Source organism: Danio rerio, chromosome 23, assembly GCF_049306965.1.
Source record: "Danio rerio strain Tuebingen ecotype United States chromosome 23, GRCz12tu, whole genome shotgun sequence".
Taxonomy (NCBI): Eukaryota; Metazoa; Chordata; class Actinopteri; order Cypriniformes; family Danionidae; genus Danio; species Danio rerio.
In genome coordinates, this window is record NC_133198.1 from 34,221,354 (window position 1) to 34,237,885 (window position 16,532).

The window sequence follows — 16,532 nt, forward strand, 5'->3', positions numbered from 1 at the left end:
GCCAAAGTGTTATTAATACTGTAGGGAATTAACTGGACGTGATCTCATACCCTGGACTTTTTGCTGGGCGTGTAGGCTTTGGAGTTGCTGAAGATGAGACGGACATCTTTACAGAGATCCATGGGAGTGTCATACTCTCCTGCTAACAGGCGGTTCAAGACTGTCCCAAAGTCCATGGGAGTGTCCACAATATCCAAGTAGTCCTGAAAGAGGTATTAGTATGAGCAGGGCATATAAGCAGGCAGTGCACTGCAAGTCTTATTCCTAATCAGTATTTTTATCTTTTTTTCCAGCACTAACACATAAGCATTGTTTAATTAATTTATTTTGCATTGCCATTCAGAGGTTTAGGGTTTCTTCTGCTTGGTTGCAACAATAATATTGTGAAATATGATCAGGACTTGACATAATTAAAAAAAAAATATATAGGTTTTTCATCCACAGCAAGAATGTCGCGTGAATGGAGTTTGCATGTTCTTCCCGTGTTTGCGTGGGTTTTCTCCATGTGCTTCAGTTTCCCCCACAAGTCCAAAGACGTGGTATAGGTGAATTGGGTAAGCTAAATTGTCCACAGTGTATGTGAGTGAATGAGTGTTTATGGATGTTTCTTAGTGTTGTGTTGCAGGTAGAAGGGCATCCTGCTGTGTAAAACATATGCTGGATAAGTTGGTTGTTCATCCCGCTGTATCGACCCCAGAATAATAAAGGGACTAAGCCGAAAAGAAACTGAATGATGAATGAACATTTATTTATTTCACATAACATCTAATTATTTTCCGATATTACTATCTAACATATTAATTTAACATAATACCTACCTAACTAATATATATAAATCACAGAGAACATCCTGAAACCAACTGTGTTGTTGTTTTAGTGAGCCTATAATAAGTGTTCATACTGGGGTCTAATTTATATCTGTCAGTGTCTCATCCATAAATTGAAACTCCGGCTACAATATTTTTCTGCAAGAAGCTGTTTTATCTACTAAACTCTAGAAAACCCAAAAGTTCCATACTGAATATCTAACAGTCATCAGGCGATCTGAAACAGTGACTAAAACTGTAATAAAACATAAATAATAATAATTACTGACTATAGTTTCCCTCTTAATTCCCCGTCTGATGCTAAAGCTATAATTTACAATAGTGTGTGCGCATCTGAGTGTTACCGGATACTCATCCAGATCCACAGGTTGTCTGAAGGGCTCTGAATCTTCACACTGAAAGATGAGCTCCAGCAGTTCTCTACAGCGCTCCTTCCAGGCCTGAGGGTCTGACGAGGGTTTACTGCGCAGACTTCTCAACATGGGCTGCTGCTGCTGCCTCTGAAACACCAATACAACATTAGTTGAGTAAGCCATTATGTGTATGCATAATGCATAGAAGCAACTATAAGGAAACTTAATATTTTACCTTCTTATTGCGGTTAGATGTACAAGGAGCCTCATGCTCTTCGTCTTCATCTTCATCTTCATCCTAAGTTGGGGGAGAGAAAAAAACAAACAAAAATGAAAACTTGCAGCTTAGTCATGATTTTAGTTTCTTGCATTTCACCAAACCTTTGTGTATCATCAGGAGTCAGGAGGTATTTTCGTGAACGGTTTTCTGTATGTTTTTTATTTGTATTTTTTGACCCTTAAAGTGCAAGTAGCCATTAACTTGCAACATATGAATCACCAAGAACCACAACTTCTCTTAAAACATCTTCACTAATGTCCAACTGAAAAAGTCACCTGTGATGGCTTAATGATGGTGACTACCTTTTACATGTAAATACATATTTATGTTTATGAATGCCCAGTACTTGCATGGCTGTAAAAGAACTCGTTAGAAGTGCTAAATAATATATAAAATCTCATTCACATACAAGTGGTTTATGTGAGTTTCAATGGCACTTACATCACTTGAGTCTGAGAAAGCGGTTTTCTTCATACTGTTATATAGTGGAATAATATCTGTACAACTTTGGTCCCTGAAAGAGAAATACAAAGACAGACAGACAAAATGATAAATTATATGATGAATAGATACATTTTTTTAATAAATGGCAGATATTAGAATATATATATATGGTCACACTTCACTTTATTTTGATAAGTTTGTTGACTTTAAGTTACATTGCATCTACATGCCGATTAATTCTCTTTAGATTATGAGTAGACTGTTAGGTTGTGGTTGGGGGTTGAGGTTAGGGTTAGTTTAAGTTGACCTCTACTTGCAAAGTTTCTTATAGTCAGATAAATGTCTGTTTAGCAGCAGTATCAACAGATATTAAACAGACAGTCTACTAATACTCAAATGGACCATCAAAATAAAGTGTTACCATATATACTTTTAAAATAATAAATACTATACTAATAAAAAGTAAATACTACAGAACTTTAGAAAAACAACTAAAATCAAACAACTTAAATGCTTTAAAAAGTAGTGAGTATTATAATATATTTATTTTGAGATTTGCTTACTATTAAATTTAACAGCGTGTTTTTATTGTAACTTGAATTCAGCTATAAAAAATAGCAAACGTAGTATAAACGTATAATACACAAATATTGGCATAGCTTAATTGGATATTGCAATACAGATGACACCAATTAAATAAAATAACAATGGCCCATATTTAATATACAATACCACTCATCCCAATTCAGTACTACTGCTTCACTTTCCTTGTGATTTTCATGTATGATTGACTTACTTGATAAATTGTAGCATGAGGTCCGATACGAATTTGGCAGTTCTGACAATGAACGCGCCAGGTTCATTGAAGGTTTGAGCATTGTGTTCGATGTAGCGAACCTCCCACATCAACGATGACATTCGCCTGAGAAAACATCACCAGGAAAAAAAACAAATGCACATATAAATTCACTACCATCTATATTACAAATACAAGTGAATTTTAGAAATATATCCAGAGTTCATGTAGGCCTTTGATTGTCTTTTTGTTTGCACTGACCTATAGAAACGATTCTCTAGTCTTTGTCGTATAGTGCTCAGATCTGTGACGTAAGCGACCACCGTGCAGTATGTTGGATATGCCTGCAAATCCACGGGCAGCTCAAATGGTTTCGCCACATCTGGAAGACAGAAAGAACCTGTTATAGTGGATTTAGATTCAGAGACGGCTTTTGTGACAGTTCGCCACAACTCAGCTCGGTTTGCATTTCCACTTCAGTTTAGCACCTCTTACAGTGGATGGGATTACCACTATAGTAGTGGCACCTTTCCTTATGTGACATCAGTCCGGGTCATACCATCCAACCAGCTGGATTTACTTCTCACAAGCAACAAGAGGAACATCTAGACCTCTTCTATTGACCTCAATGCTGCCATTTCACAAGGTTTAGTCATGCAAATCAACTAAACAGCAGTGGCTGCCTACTAAATATAACAGGTTTGGTGTTTCATGCCACAAATCCAATGATGCTGTTAGTGACAATTCTCTCAGAACAATCAGTGATCAGCAGTGTATATGCATTAAGTTTTGGTAATGGTTTGGCTAGCTTAAAACTTCACCTGAGGTACTATAAAGTCCAGATTCTAGGATGCCCCCAAATGAGCCTTAGCAAAACCAACCGTGCTGTACCATGCAGTGGAAAAGTGCCTTCAGTTTTTATGTAAAGAACTACAGTATAACTAACAACAACTGCATCAGTGTCGACAACAAAGCACAAAAACCGGCTGTATGTTATAACAGCACCTTTAATTCTTAAGCTGTTTAAAGCAGAATTAAGTTACATTGGCTCTCTATGTCTGCATTGTTCAACCAGTGGAAAATCATTTTAACAGTCATTCCAAGTACATAGATTGGTTGTGCTGCTATTGTTATTTAGAAGGATTTGTGCTATGTTCACACTGTCAGTGTTCAGCACTGGCAACCACTTTCATTCAAAGGTCTGAGTACAGAAATTGTGTAAATTGTGAGTATTAAAAAAAAAAAGACAGGACTTCCGGTATAGCAATGAAGGAGTAAGGTGCGTGGAAGAAGGGCTCCCAATCTACTTTATTAAATTAAACCTGCTAAACGCTAAATATTTCCAGTTACTGTTAATTGATTTGTTTAGAACATTATCGGCCAAAATATGAGTAATTCTAAGCCGAAGCAAGCTCATCCTTCAGCTCCACCGACAACGAGATCTACCACGAGCATCGCTAGCAAGTTAGCAACCATGGCCGCCGCCGCCTCCAGTGCTGAAAAACAGGTCACGTCAGAAACTTTTGAATCCGTATCCATAGACCTGTTGATTTCTGAATTAACTAAACAGCGTGTTAGTATCAGGGAAGATTTCTCTGCCTTGATTCGGGAATCTATCGGGCCTTTACAAAGCTCCGTGAATGCGTTAAGAGAATCGGTTGAAGGATTTCAGAGCCGCCTGACTGCGACGGAGTGCCTAGCTGGGGAGAATTTTGAGAGGCTGACAGCAGCTGAAAATGCTATTAAAACTTTACAAACTCAGAACACATCTCTGCTTGATCGCATTGAGGATTTGGAAAACAGATCTCGAAGAGCTAACTTGAGGATCGTGAACATTCCGGAAGGTAGCGAAAACGGCAAAGACCCCGTTACTTTCGTTTCTGAGATGTTACTTGAGATGACGGGCACGGAGGTCTTCGACAACCCACCAACACTTGACAGAGCGCACCGTTCACCCGGCCAAAAACCAGCGGACGGCCGTAAACCACGTCCATTTTTGGTGTGTTTTCATCGATTTCAGGAAAAAGAGCGGTTGCTGCGCTGGGCAAAACGACACGAAATGAAATACAAGGGGAACATCATCAGAATCTACCAAGATCTCAGCGCTACCCTGTCAAAGAAACGCTCCTCTTACAACGGCATCAAGCAATCACTCTACCAGAAGGGCATACGTTTTCAATTGCTTTACCCGGCTCGACTGAGGGTGACTTTTAATGAAGAAACCTTAATATTCAATACACCGGATGAGGCGAAACAGTTCTACGACCAACGTATAAATGTTTAGAACACTTTTTTTTTCCTTGTTTTCTTTTTCACTCAATCACAGCTTTCTGAGTTGACTCTTTTGAATTTTTTTTTTTGCTTTTGCTTTTGCTCTAAACTAAACAGAAACTGATGCACTGATAACAGTGACTGCGTTGAGGAAAAAAAAAAACATTATCCTTTATATTGGCGTTTTGACATTTTAGAATGTTTAATTATGTTGGGTTGCCCTCTAGAGGTTGAAACGGATATAAGTTAGATGGGAGATTACTGGGGGTTGGTTAGTGGGGGCCTGCAATTTGTCTCCGTTCTTGAGGCAAATATAGGTAAAGTTCAGTGGGGTTGGGAGAATCACTGCCAAATATGTTTGTTTTTTCTCTTTTCTCCTTTTCTTTTTCCTTTTTTTTTCTTTTTTTTTTTTCTCCTTTTACCTGCTTGTCATGTACTGGAGAGAGGGTCTTACTCTTTACAAAACAAAGGTTGATCAATGAGTGATACAAATAGGACTGGAGGGTCTTCTATCCGGTTTATTAGCTGGAACGTTAAAGGTTTGAACGGACCAAACAAAAGAGCTCGTATATTTGCTCATCTTAAAAAACTGAATACTGAAATAGCATTTCTGCAAGAAACGCATTTACAGCTAGCAGACCATACGAGACTTAGAAAACCCTGGATTGGTCAGATCTTTCATTCCCAGTTCAACAGTAAAGCAAGAGGAACAGCGATTCTAATTCATAAGAAGGTGCAATTTCATGCTTCTAAATTTGTTTCAGACCCCCAAGGACGTTTTGTTATTGTGACGGGTCTTCTGTTTCATACCCCTGTTGCCCTAGTATGTGTTTATGCCCCTAATTGGGATGATGTTAACTTCGTTCACAAAATAATTTCTTCTTTACCCGATTTAAACTCGTATCGTTTGATTTTTGGTGGAGATTTGAACTGTGTTATTAATCCAACACTAGATCGTTCAAATCCAAAAACAACATCCCAGACAAAAATGTCTTGCGCTCTATCATCCTTTATGACTCAAACAGGTTGTGTGGACCCATGGAGATTTTTATTTCCTCAAAAGAAAGAATTTTCTTATTTTTCCCCTGTTCACTCTTCATACTCAAGAATCGACTATTTTTTCTTAGATAAGACATTACTTCCCCATGTGGAAAAGACTCAGTATTCTTCGATTGTAATATCAGATCATGCACCACTGCTTCTTGATTTACGATTTACTCATCACTGTACCCAACGTCCTAATTGGAGATTAAATTCTAACCTATTAGCAGATAAAAATTTTCACAAACATATATCAATGGCCATAGATAACTTTTTACTTACAAATGATTCAGAAGAGACATCACCAATAGTCCTGTGGGAGACACTTAAAGTAGTCATCAGAGGTGAAATTATATCTTACTCTATATCTGTTAATAAATTAAAACATGCTAAACTACAACAACTAATAGAATCAATAGAAAAATTAGATCAACAACTTTCTATATCACCCACTGAAGAACTACTTAAAAAGAGAGTGGAAATCAAAGCAGAATTTGATCAGTTGTCAATCGAAAAAACCCAACAAAACTTGCTTTGGACTAAAGGGAATTTTTATGAACACGGGGAAAAAGCAAGCCGTTTATTATCTCACCAGATAAAAATTCAGTCAGCTTCCAGGTTAATCCCACAAATTCGTAATGCCTCACAACATCTGACAGTTGATCCTAAAGAAATTAATGATACCTTTAAAAAATATTATACCGACTTATACACTTCAGATTTTTTTGGAGATACATCAGGTATGTCATCTTTTTTTAATAACCTGAATATCCAGACAATTAACCCAAATCAAAAAGAAATGCTAGAACAACCAATTGATCTACAAGAAATCTTAGATTCTATTAATGGTATGCAAAACGGCAAAAGCCCTGGCCCTGACGGCTATACAGTGGAATTTTATAAGGCTTTTGCCCCCAAATTAGCTCCACTTCTTCTAAAAATGTTTGAAAATTCTTTAATTAATTCAGAGTTACCAAGGTCTCTTACAGAAGCATTCATTACACTTATTCTGAAGCCAGGAAAAGACCCACTTGACTGCAGCTCCTACAGGCCAATATCACTGCTAAATGTCGATGTTAAAATTCTTGCGAAATTATTGGCCTCCAGAATTGACACCATCATACCAGAAATTGTATCACCAGATCAAACAGGCTTCATAAGGGGTCGTCACTCATTTACTAATTTAAGAAGACTTCTTGGTATTCTGTATTCTCCTGCGTCCAGGGAGGCCCCAGAGGTGGTGGTGTCCCTGGACGCAGAGAAGGCGTTTGATAGAGTGGAGTGGCACTATTTATTTACAGTTTTAAAAAAATTCGGTTTTGGATCAAAATTTATAGCCTGGGTCCAATTGCTATATTCTAATCCCAAAGTATCTGTTATTACAAATAAAATACGTTCCCAATTTTTTCCAATATTTAGAGGAACAAGGCAGGGCTGTCCTTTAAGCCCTCTTCTTTTTGCATTAGCAATCGAACCACTTTCCATTATGCTTAGATCCTCGCAGTCTATCCAGGGAATTGATCGAATGGGGTTGGAACACAGGGTCTCTTTATATGCAGACGACCTGTTGTTATACATTTCACATCCAGTTGAAAACGTCCCAAAGATAGTAAAAAATTTATCTGATTTTGGTAGTTTTTCAGGATATAAACTAAATCTTTCTAAAAGTGAATGCTTTCCAATCAATTCCCTTGCTTTACAAATTAATGTAACATCCCTTCCATTTAGGGTTTCACAATCTGGATTTAAATATTTGGGAGTCCATATTACCCGCAGTTTTTCAGGTTTATATGCAAAAAATTTCTTACCACTATTAAGTAAAATTAAATTGGATCTTCAGAGATGGGACGCACTACAATTATCCTTAGCAGGCAGAGTGAACTGTATAAAAATGAATATCCTACCTCGATTCTTATACTTATTTCAATCCCTTCCAATTTTTCTCCCAAAAGCTTTTTTCCATAAAATAAATACACCTATCCTATCATTCTTATGGAATGGGAAGAATCCCAGAACCAGTAAGGAGCTTCTTGAAAGACATAGATCCCAGGGAGGTTTAGCACTTCCTAATTTTATTAGTTACTACTGGGCCGCTAACCTCCAAAAAATTGTTAGTTGGTATAATACCCCAGAGGTTGATTGGTGTAAAGCTGAAGCAAATACTTGTATTTCTACATCACTTTCTTCATTAATAACAATGAAGTTACCATTTTCTCCGTCTAATTATTCCTCAAGCCCCGTTGTATGCTCTACACTCAAGATATGGTCCCAGTTTAGACAGAAGCATAAACTGACTGATTTTTCTATGCTAAACCCTTTATGTAATAACCACTTGTTTCCTCCCGGTAAGCTAGATTTCACATATGTTCAATGGCAGAAGGCAGGCCTGGCTAGATGTTGTGACTTCTATATAGACAACACCTTCGCTAATTTTAGTGACCTCTCCAAAAAATTTCAATTGGCACATTCCAATCTATTTCGTTATTTCCAGGTCCGACACTTTGTCCAAGCTCAGAGCTCAACTTTTCCTGATTTACCACCAGCCTCAATGCTGGATAAAATTCTACAATCTCCTACTGCTCTTAAAGGTCAAATTGCAGCATTATACATGATTATCATGTCTCCAAATGATGCTTTAATTGACCGAATTAGAGGAAAGTGGGCAAACGACATTGGAACTGAAATACCTGATAATATATGGGAAGAGGCTCTGAGTAGAGTAAATGGATCCACTTCCTGCGCACGCCTCAATCTCATACAATTTAAAATTATTCATCGAGCCTACTACACAAAATGTAGACTCTCAAAAATATATCCTTCTATTGATGAGGTGTGTGATCGTTGTAGAAGTGAAAAGGCAGACTTTTTCCATATGTTCTGGGCTTGTCAAAGGTTGAGTGACTATTGGACACAAATATTTAAAACATTAAATGACGCCTTTAATTTAGAGATAAAACCTAGTGTTGAGCTAGCTATCTTTGGGGTACCAGAACACAATATATTGTTGACAAACAAGGAAAAAAATGTATTCGCCTTCGCTACTTTGTTAGCAAGGAGAAGAATACTACTTGAGTGGAAATCAGCAGCTTCACCTAAAGCTTCAATGTGGATGTGTGATCTGATTTTATATTTGAAATTAGAGAAAATTAAGTATTTAATGAAGGGATCAGTCCAAAAATTTTATGAGACATGGCAACCTATGATTACATGTTTTGGGAAAAGGAAGACTCTCTCCTTTAACTGATTTATATAAATAAATCTGTGCAAACAGGTTTAACTGTGATCACCAATATGGTTTAGTTTGATATGTATGTAAAGGACCACTATAAATGTAACAGAATATTGATTTGTATTAACATGTACTGTAGGTAATTATTTATTTGATTTATTTATTTTTTTTTTAAGTTTATTTATTTATTTTTATTAATTTACTATTATTATTATTATTATATATATATAATTTTTTATTTTTATTTTATTTTTTATTTATTTAATTATTTACTATTATTAACAATATTTTCAATTTTGCTATACTTTTATTTATTCCTGTTGTAATTGTATTTTAATTTTATTTGTTTGCTAATTTATTTCGGCGGCAGTGTTCGAAAATGGGGGGAAAGTTACAACTTTAAATGTACAAAATGTTTTGTTAAAGCTTGAGAAAATCATCACAAATAAATGTTTAAAAAAAAAAAAAAAAAAAAAAAAAAAAAAAAAAAAAAAGACAGAAATATTGGAATACTGTCTGCATTAAAGTAAAAATAAATAAAGAGTAAAATATATATGTTTATGTGTTGTATTTTATATTTGTAAGATATTATTTCTAAGTGTTATTGCACTGTATAGATGTTATTTTCATATTTTGACATTTTAAAGATGCTTATTTTATTTTTCAAAAACACGTTTATTCAACAAACTGTTTGCAAGCAAAGAGACTCGCGTGCTTGTATTACATTAATGCAATCTCAACTTGTAGTACTGAGCTCACGACTTTTATCATTTAAATAATGTTAAAGATAGTAAGAAGATCTGTGTAAAAGACCTGCCATCACAGCTGGAAAAAAATCCTAAAGCAAACACTGCTCTTTAATTACTGCAACTAAAATAAATCCCAAAAAATATTCAGATAATACTATGCAGGGTTCATACACATTTTTACTATAAACATTTCAGGACTTGTCCATGACTTTTGCAAAACTGAGGTAAATATTCTCTATGTTTTATGTAATGTCTATGTACACATGCTAAACAAAATGTATGTTCAAAATTATTAGAGCATATCAACAAATATGTGACAATCTGTGTAGTTTATATTTAGTTTTACATCTGCAAAATAGTATTCAAAAAGTATCTTGCTGTCCGTGTGAAAATATTTTATAAATGTTTGCTTGTGTTTTAAATGATATTATATTGTCTCATAAATTAGCCTTTAGCAGCCACAGTATCTTACCTCTGTAGTTATTAGAGATTGTTTCTGGACACGACACTTAAAATGTTTCTTGAATTACGATGAAAGCGAGTGAAAGAGAGGTGAAGCTAAAACTGCGAGTTGTGAAAAGACAGCCAGCGAAATTATTTTCAAAATTTACCCAATATTATCATCTCAAATATATTCAAGTACACAGATACTTGTTAAACAAATTTTCACGACTTTTCCAAAACATGTTGGGTTTATTTGTTTTTTCCAAAACTTTTCAAGGCCTGGAAAATGCCTTGTTAATTTTCCATGACCTTTCCAGGTTTTCCAGGACCAAATAAACCCTGACTATCTTAGTTTCACAGAGCTCCATCCAAAACATCAAACAGGTTGATCACCAAATGGCAAGGCTTTCCTTAAAATATAGCTGTGTGAGTCCTTTCAATGTAATAAGTGAACATTTGAAATGTGTGTGAATGCAACTATATTAAGGACTCATATACAGTTCTGACCACAGCATTGTGAGTGTTATTATCACAGATATCATCTTAATGCTAAATAATAAGACCATACCCAGAGTGCAAAGCTGGTTGATGCCCCTGATGATGCGTTCACACTCCTGGTTGCGTGTTCGTGAGCCCCACTCTCCGTCCAGCGGCTTGTACAGTAAGGCCTTCTGCTCGTCCTGAGTGAGAGCCATACTGAGGCCTAGCTCCTCAGGAAATACTACTGCAGACAGACAGAGACAATGAGACAGAGGAAAACCAGACACTATCACAGCTCTGACTGTATTGCTTATTAAAATAAAGCCAGCTGGACATCAGAACAGCTGATACTCTCAATCTGATGGTTGCCATGAGCACTAACTCGCCTGCGTTGTTGATGTCACAAGGACCAAATGTCACCACAAGCACAATAAAAGCCTAAAATTATCCACATCCAATGGGAAAGAGCATGCTTGGTAAACATACTCGATTACTTTTAAATAATATGTAAAATAATATATAAAAATAATAATAAATAATATATTAAATATAATATAATTTATAATTAAAAAAATTAAATCAATCAGTTACTTATGTAAGTGCACTCAAGATCTTTTATCAAGGCTGAACATATCTAATAACCAGGAGTCTGGTACAGTGTATGTAATCAGAGGTGTTTATATTGCTCGACGTGTGCTTATGTGCTTATATTAGAGCTGTGAAAATTAATGTGCTATGAGATTAATTAAATATGGTTGACATTATTATATTTAGCACAGTTTATGCACTCTCTCAATGTAATCTTACATCCGTTTCTGTTTTGTGAGATTTGTGCATTAGCATAGGTGGTTCAGTGAACGGCTAAAATATTATTTTTGTAAATGATAAAAAAGCCTTTTTAATGACAAATCCTTCAACTGAATTATACATTATAAAAGTCTGAGACATTGTGTAATGTTTTTGAAATTTTAGTGGTACATTATGTGGTCAGGGTTCCTGCAGGTTTCACTAAGTCAAATGTTAGACTTTAAGACCTTTTTAAAAACCATGTAATTTCAGACTTATTTAAGGCTAAGCACTAAAACTTTTTGAATGGCCGAGCAAAAAAAATGTGCTTCCCCCATCAAAAACGTCAAAAAAAAAGTAATTCCTTAGTTACATATATTAAATAGTGTATCAAAACAAGCAGACCCTAGTTGTATACATATTTTTTTAAGATTACTTAAAAATAAATATTTAAATGTAAATGTATGCATGACAGTGGGTTATAATATTAGTTATGAATAGAGTTTTGGTGAGATGTATTGTTGGTGATTGGATGTGTGTCGGATAGATAATATAGCTTTACATAAACAAAGGAAAATTAAGACAATTTAAAAAATAATTTAAGACCAACAAGACAATATTTCAGTGAATTTAAAACTTCTTAATGCCTAAAATTCAGTTTTTGAAATTTAAGACATTTTAAGACCCAGCGGATACCCTGTATGTTACAAAGCTGAATTTTCAATGTGATTTTTCCAGTCTTCAGTTTCACATGACTCCTCACAAATAATTATAATGATAATTTGGATAAAATATTTTTTTGACAATCATCAGTATTTAAATTTGCATAATATTTTGTAAAAATCATAACAAATTTTTGTTTTCAGGATCCTGTGAAGACTTTAAGGTTTAAACTGTTTATTTGACTAAAGTTTTACTGTAAATTTGACAATTAACACATCCATGCTAAATTAAAATATAGATTTTAATGTTGAATTTAAGCTTGTTGATGGATCTATCTGTCTAGACAAAGATCTATTTAGCCAGTTGAACTTAAGGAACATGTTAAACCTTCATCAGGAACCTCCTCCATGTCCCACGGGCTCATCTTCTCAGTATCTCCATTATCCCAGCTGCATCACACATTAACACAAAGCTGTCAAGTTCATTTACTGTTATATCTGTAACATTATACTAAACACACACAAGATTATTATCTAAGCTTCTATACACACCCTGTTTGGCTTTAAACTTAAAAATCAAAGAGGCAGAGAAGTGAAATGATGAGAAGTGATTTATGTATAAAAATGTGTAAAATGGACACAGAACTGACCAGACGTTGTAGCACTGGAACAGAGAGTCTGGATATTCGGCCTGGTACGGCTCTTGACTCTCAATCGTACCAAACCACCAGGCATCATCAATCACTGCCCGGAAACGATCACCTGACAGAGAAATTGCAAGGTAAACATATTTATATTAGGGGTGTATGTATTCTAACTGATTTAATTTTGGGTACAGCTCTTTTGGTTTAGCACATGTTTAAAATTGTGTTGTTTTAACCCAGTACATACTGAAAGGTCTGGTTTTCACTGAATCAACACAGATTCTTAAATCCCTACATTAATAGTATATGCTGCTTCAGCAGGTGCTTAAAAAAAAAACACATATTATTTAAAAAAAAAATGTTTAACAGTTATGCGAGGACCTCTTGTCCACAGTGTATGTGACTTCTCTTGACTTCACACAGTAACAGCAATGAATGCGGCATGACTTTGTTGCAGAAACAGCTTGAAGTCTAAAGCACGAGTATGTTTTCAGTCTAGAGGTATTAAAAAGTTGATGACGACAACATTGCCATAGTAAACTATGAGATATGAAAACTTGGGATTGCCTGTCGGGTGTTTTAAGTTGAGGTGCTATTTGTATTTATAATAGATTTTTTTTTTATATTTATTGTTGCACTAAAGTCCAAAATTGAAGAATTGATTTTATTTATTGCTTGATTGTTCAAGCTACCTCACAGAAGTGCTCTGTTTGTTAACAGAGTTGTTGAATGTTAAAATAAGGTGACAAATAAAATAAAATAAAAAAATAAGGAACATCCTGGATCTGTTTCTTCGATCTTCTTTATTCTTTTTTTATGTATTAGAGGTATCGGATCAACTTTTGGTATCGGTAGATACTCAAAATCCAAAATGACTCAGACTCGAGGGCAAACAAATCTGATCGGGACATCCCTAATTACAGTTTTTCTCAGTCACTTTGGTGCATTTCTCACAACACTATTTACATTTGCAGATGATGCATTTCTCAAAACAATTAGTACAAACTGCAAAACCTAGTTGATAACCTGCAAAAACGGATAGCTCATTCCTAAAAAGCAAGTATTCATGTCAATGAAAGTGTCAGTGTCATCAAGATAAAAAGTCCTGACACCATTGTTTATGAACAAGATAGTCATATGGCTTTGGCATGTTTTCATTATCAAAGTTTGCTTTGTAAATATTTTCCCCGCAAAAAAGAAAAAGATTTTGGTGACACTTCCTGAAAAAGCTCAAGACAGCACTATATAATATTTGCACAGCCATTTGAAAACTACAGTAAAGTTAGACATCACTGCATATAGTGAGGTATCTGAATATGTATGTTTCACATTTCTACTGCATATGTTCTTTGCAATTCTAATTTATTATTTTATTGTGTAAATGCAACATTTAAGTAACAGGGTTCCCTAACAAGCATACAACACAAGTAAGTTTTTCTAATCAAACAAATGGTTAAAAAGATGAAAGAAGCAATTTTGTGTTTAGTTTTTTCCTTTATGTATTAAACTGTGATATTTTAAGTTTAATTATTATATTTTTATGCACAGAAATAAAGCCAATTTGTCATCTAAAAAAAAGTAATCAAAACATAAATTATCACAGAAAGTTCACCGCATGACTCCATTTCATGGACAATTTTTAAGGGTTATTTCAGGTCAAATTGAGTTTAGACACATACCTTTTTCACAATTCCTGTTTAATTCTCAAAAAGTTTTGGTCATTAAAGCAAAACTGCAGCTTTTCTTAGTATAACATGCATAAAACCAAGAAAAACACAAATACAACATTACAAAAAATTATATTTGCAAAGATCTTTTCCATTCTCCCACACAGTCATTTGTATCACTGACCCATTTAAACCCATATAAATAAACAGTTAAGCAGAAACACTCAATTTGGGCACAAACCTATCATCCAGTTCCTCTGTCTTGCGTTATCAAACTGCTGCCGAAGAACCAGGAAGTCGATGACATCAGGCATGTCGTGATATCTGAGTCACCAATAGAGATGCAAGGCAAGGGTTAAAAGCCACTCAGCACAGATCATGTTGAATAAGAGCCTGTGACTCACGCAGACTGAACTCACTTAATGGAGAATGAGCCGCCCGTCAGTTTGCCTGAGTCTGGGTCCAGGAAGGCCAGCTTCAGACAGCACAGAGTAGGCAAACCCACCTCGTACTTAATGCCCACAATCTTCAACAGCTCCTGCTCCTATAGGCACACAATCACAAGTCATTTTCTTTGTGTTTCACCATGCTGCCAGGTCACAGGGTCATAAAACCAAAGTCAAGACAACAGATCTTTTTATGTTCCTTTAACGTATTTTTATATATTTGTTAAGCTATACAAAGTTTAACTTAATATTTTTAATCAGTTTGATCAACCCTTGTGTACTGTTCAAATTGACTACCCTTTCGATATGTTTGTGGCTGTTTTTGCCCCATTGACTTCCATTATATATTATATTATACTTCCATATATTTATGCATGAGCATTCTAGATTGTTGGTGGTTTTCCCTTTTAGGAAGAGGTAAAATGTGTGTTTTGACTGTTGATCATCAGTTGACAGCATTAACCCTTTACATCGGCCTGTGCAAAAAACGTTTTTGGCTTTTAAATGGAGTTCTATGAAGTAAAACAACAGAGTATAGTGTGTGCATGCATAAATAAACTTTCTATGTATACTATGTTCTGAGAGCTGAGGTACTTATTTTGATTTTCTCAGACGTCAAGATAAGTGTGCAAATGTCTCTTGCACACACACACACACACACACACACACACACACACCATTCTCCATATAGTGGTACTGCGCGCTGACATATAGCACCAATGTGCCCACGGCGACCCGAGTTCGATTCCCAGCTCGAGGTCCTTTGCCGATCCTTGCCCTCTCTTTGCTCCCAATGCTTTCCTGTCTGAATTCTCTACTGTCCTATCATAATAAAGGTGAAAAACCCCTAAAAATAATTATATAAAAAAGTACTTGTATAGCCTCTCTTATGTGTATAGCTAAGTATTTTATAGTATATGTTAGTTATGCATTGGTATAACTATATATATGTCCAGTGTTACGGTCAGAATTATTAGCCCCTCCTGAATTATTAGCCCTCCTGTTTATTTTTTCCTCAATTTCTGTTTAACGGAAAGATTTGAGCAACACATTTCTAAACATAATAGTTATGATAACTCATTTATGATAACTGAGTTATTTTATCTTTGCTCTGATGACAGTAAAAAATATTTTACTAGTTATTTTTGAAGATACTAGTATTCAGCTTAAAGTGCAATTTAAAGGCATTGTATAACTTTAAAAGTATGAAAGTGACAATGGAGATGAGGATCCAAGTACAGTGTCTTTATTTAGACAGAGTGGTCAGGCAAGCAATGGTCAAGCACAGTAGCAAACAGTATTATGTGGGCAATCCAAAAGAGAAGTCAAAAAGGGGCAAAAAGGTGAGTTCCGGCGGCTATAATCAAAACCAATTATCAAAGCAAAGACTTAAACAAGGCAAGGCAAGGAGAA

At 35.3% G+C, this 16,532-nt stretch overlaps 1 protein-coding gene across 3 annotated transcripts in view; it reads right to left on the reverse strand.

The window, feature by feature from the left end:
* Positions 1–16,532, reverse strand: part of phip (PHIP subunit of CUL4-Ring ligase complex) — a 74,442-nt gene that overhangs the window by 6,973 nt on the left and 50,937 nt on the right. For 2 of the 3 annotated variants that reach the window (XM_021473732.3, XM_073939199.1), the window contains 11 exons: positions 15,093–15,217; positions 14,915–14,997; positions 13,013–13,124; positions 12,751–12,812; positions 11,003–11,158; positions 2,962–3,082; positions 2,701–2,826; positions 1,902–1,974; positions 1,416–1,478; positions 1,172–1,327; positions 51–203 (listed from right to left, as the gene is read on the reverse strand). In XM_021473732.3, the coding sequence (XP_021329407.2) occupies positions 51–203; positions 1,172–1,327; positions 1,416–1,478; positions 1,902–1,974; positions 2,701–2,826; positions 2,962–3,082; positions 11,003–11,158; positions 12,751–12,812; positions 13,013–13,124; positions 14,915–14,997; positions 15,093–15,217 (1,230 nt within the window). The remainder of the gene's footprint in view (positions 1–50; positions 204–1,171; positions 1,328–1,415; positions 1,479–1,901; positions 1,975–2,700; positions 2,827–2,961; positions 3,083–11,002; positions 11,159–12,750; positions 12,813–13,012; positions 13,125–14,914; positions 14,998–15,092; positions 15,218–16,532) is intronic. The other variant, XM_021473733.3, reaches the window with a different exon arrangement.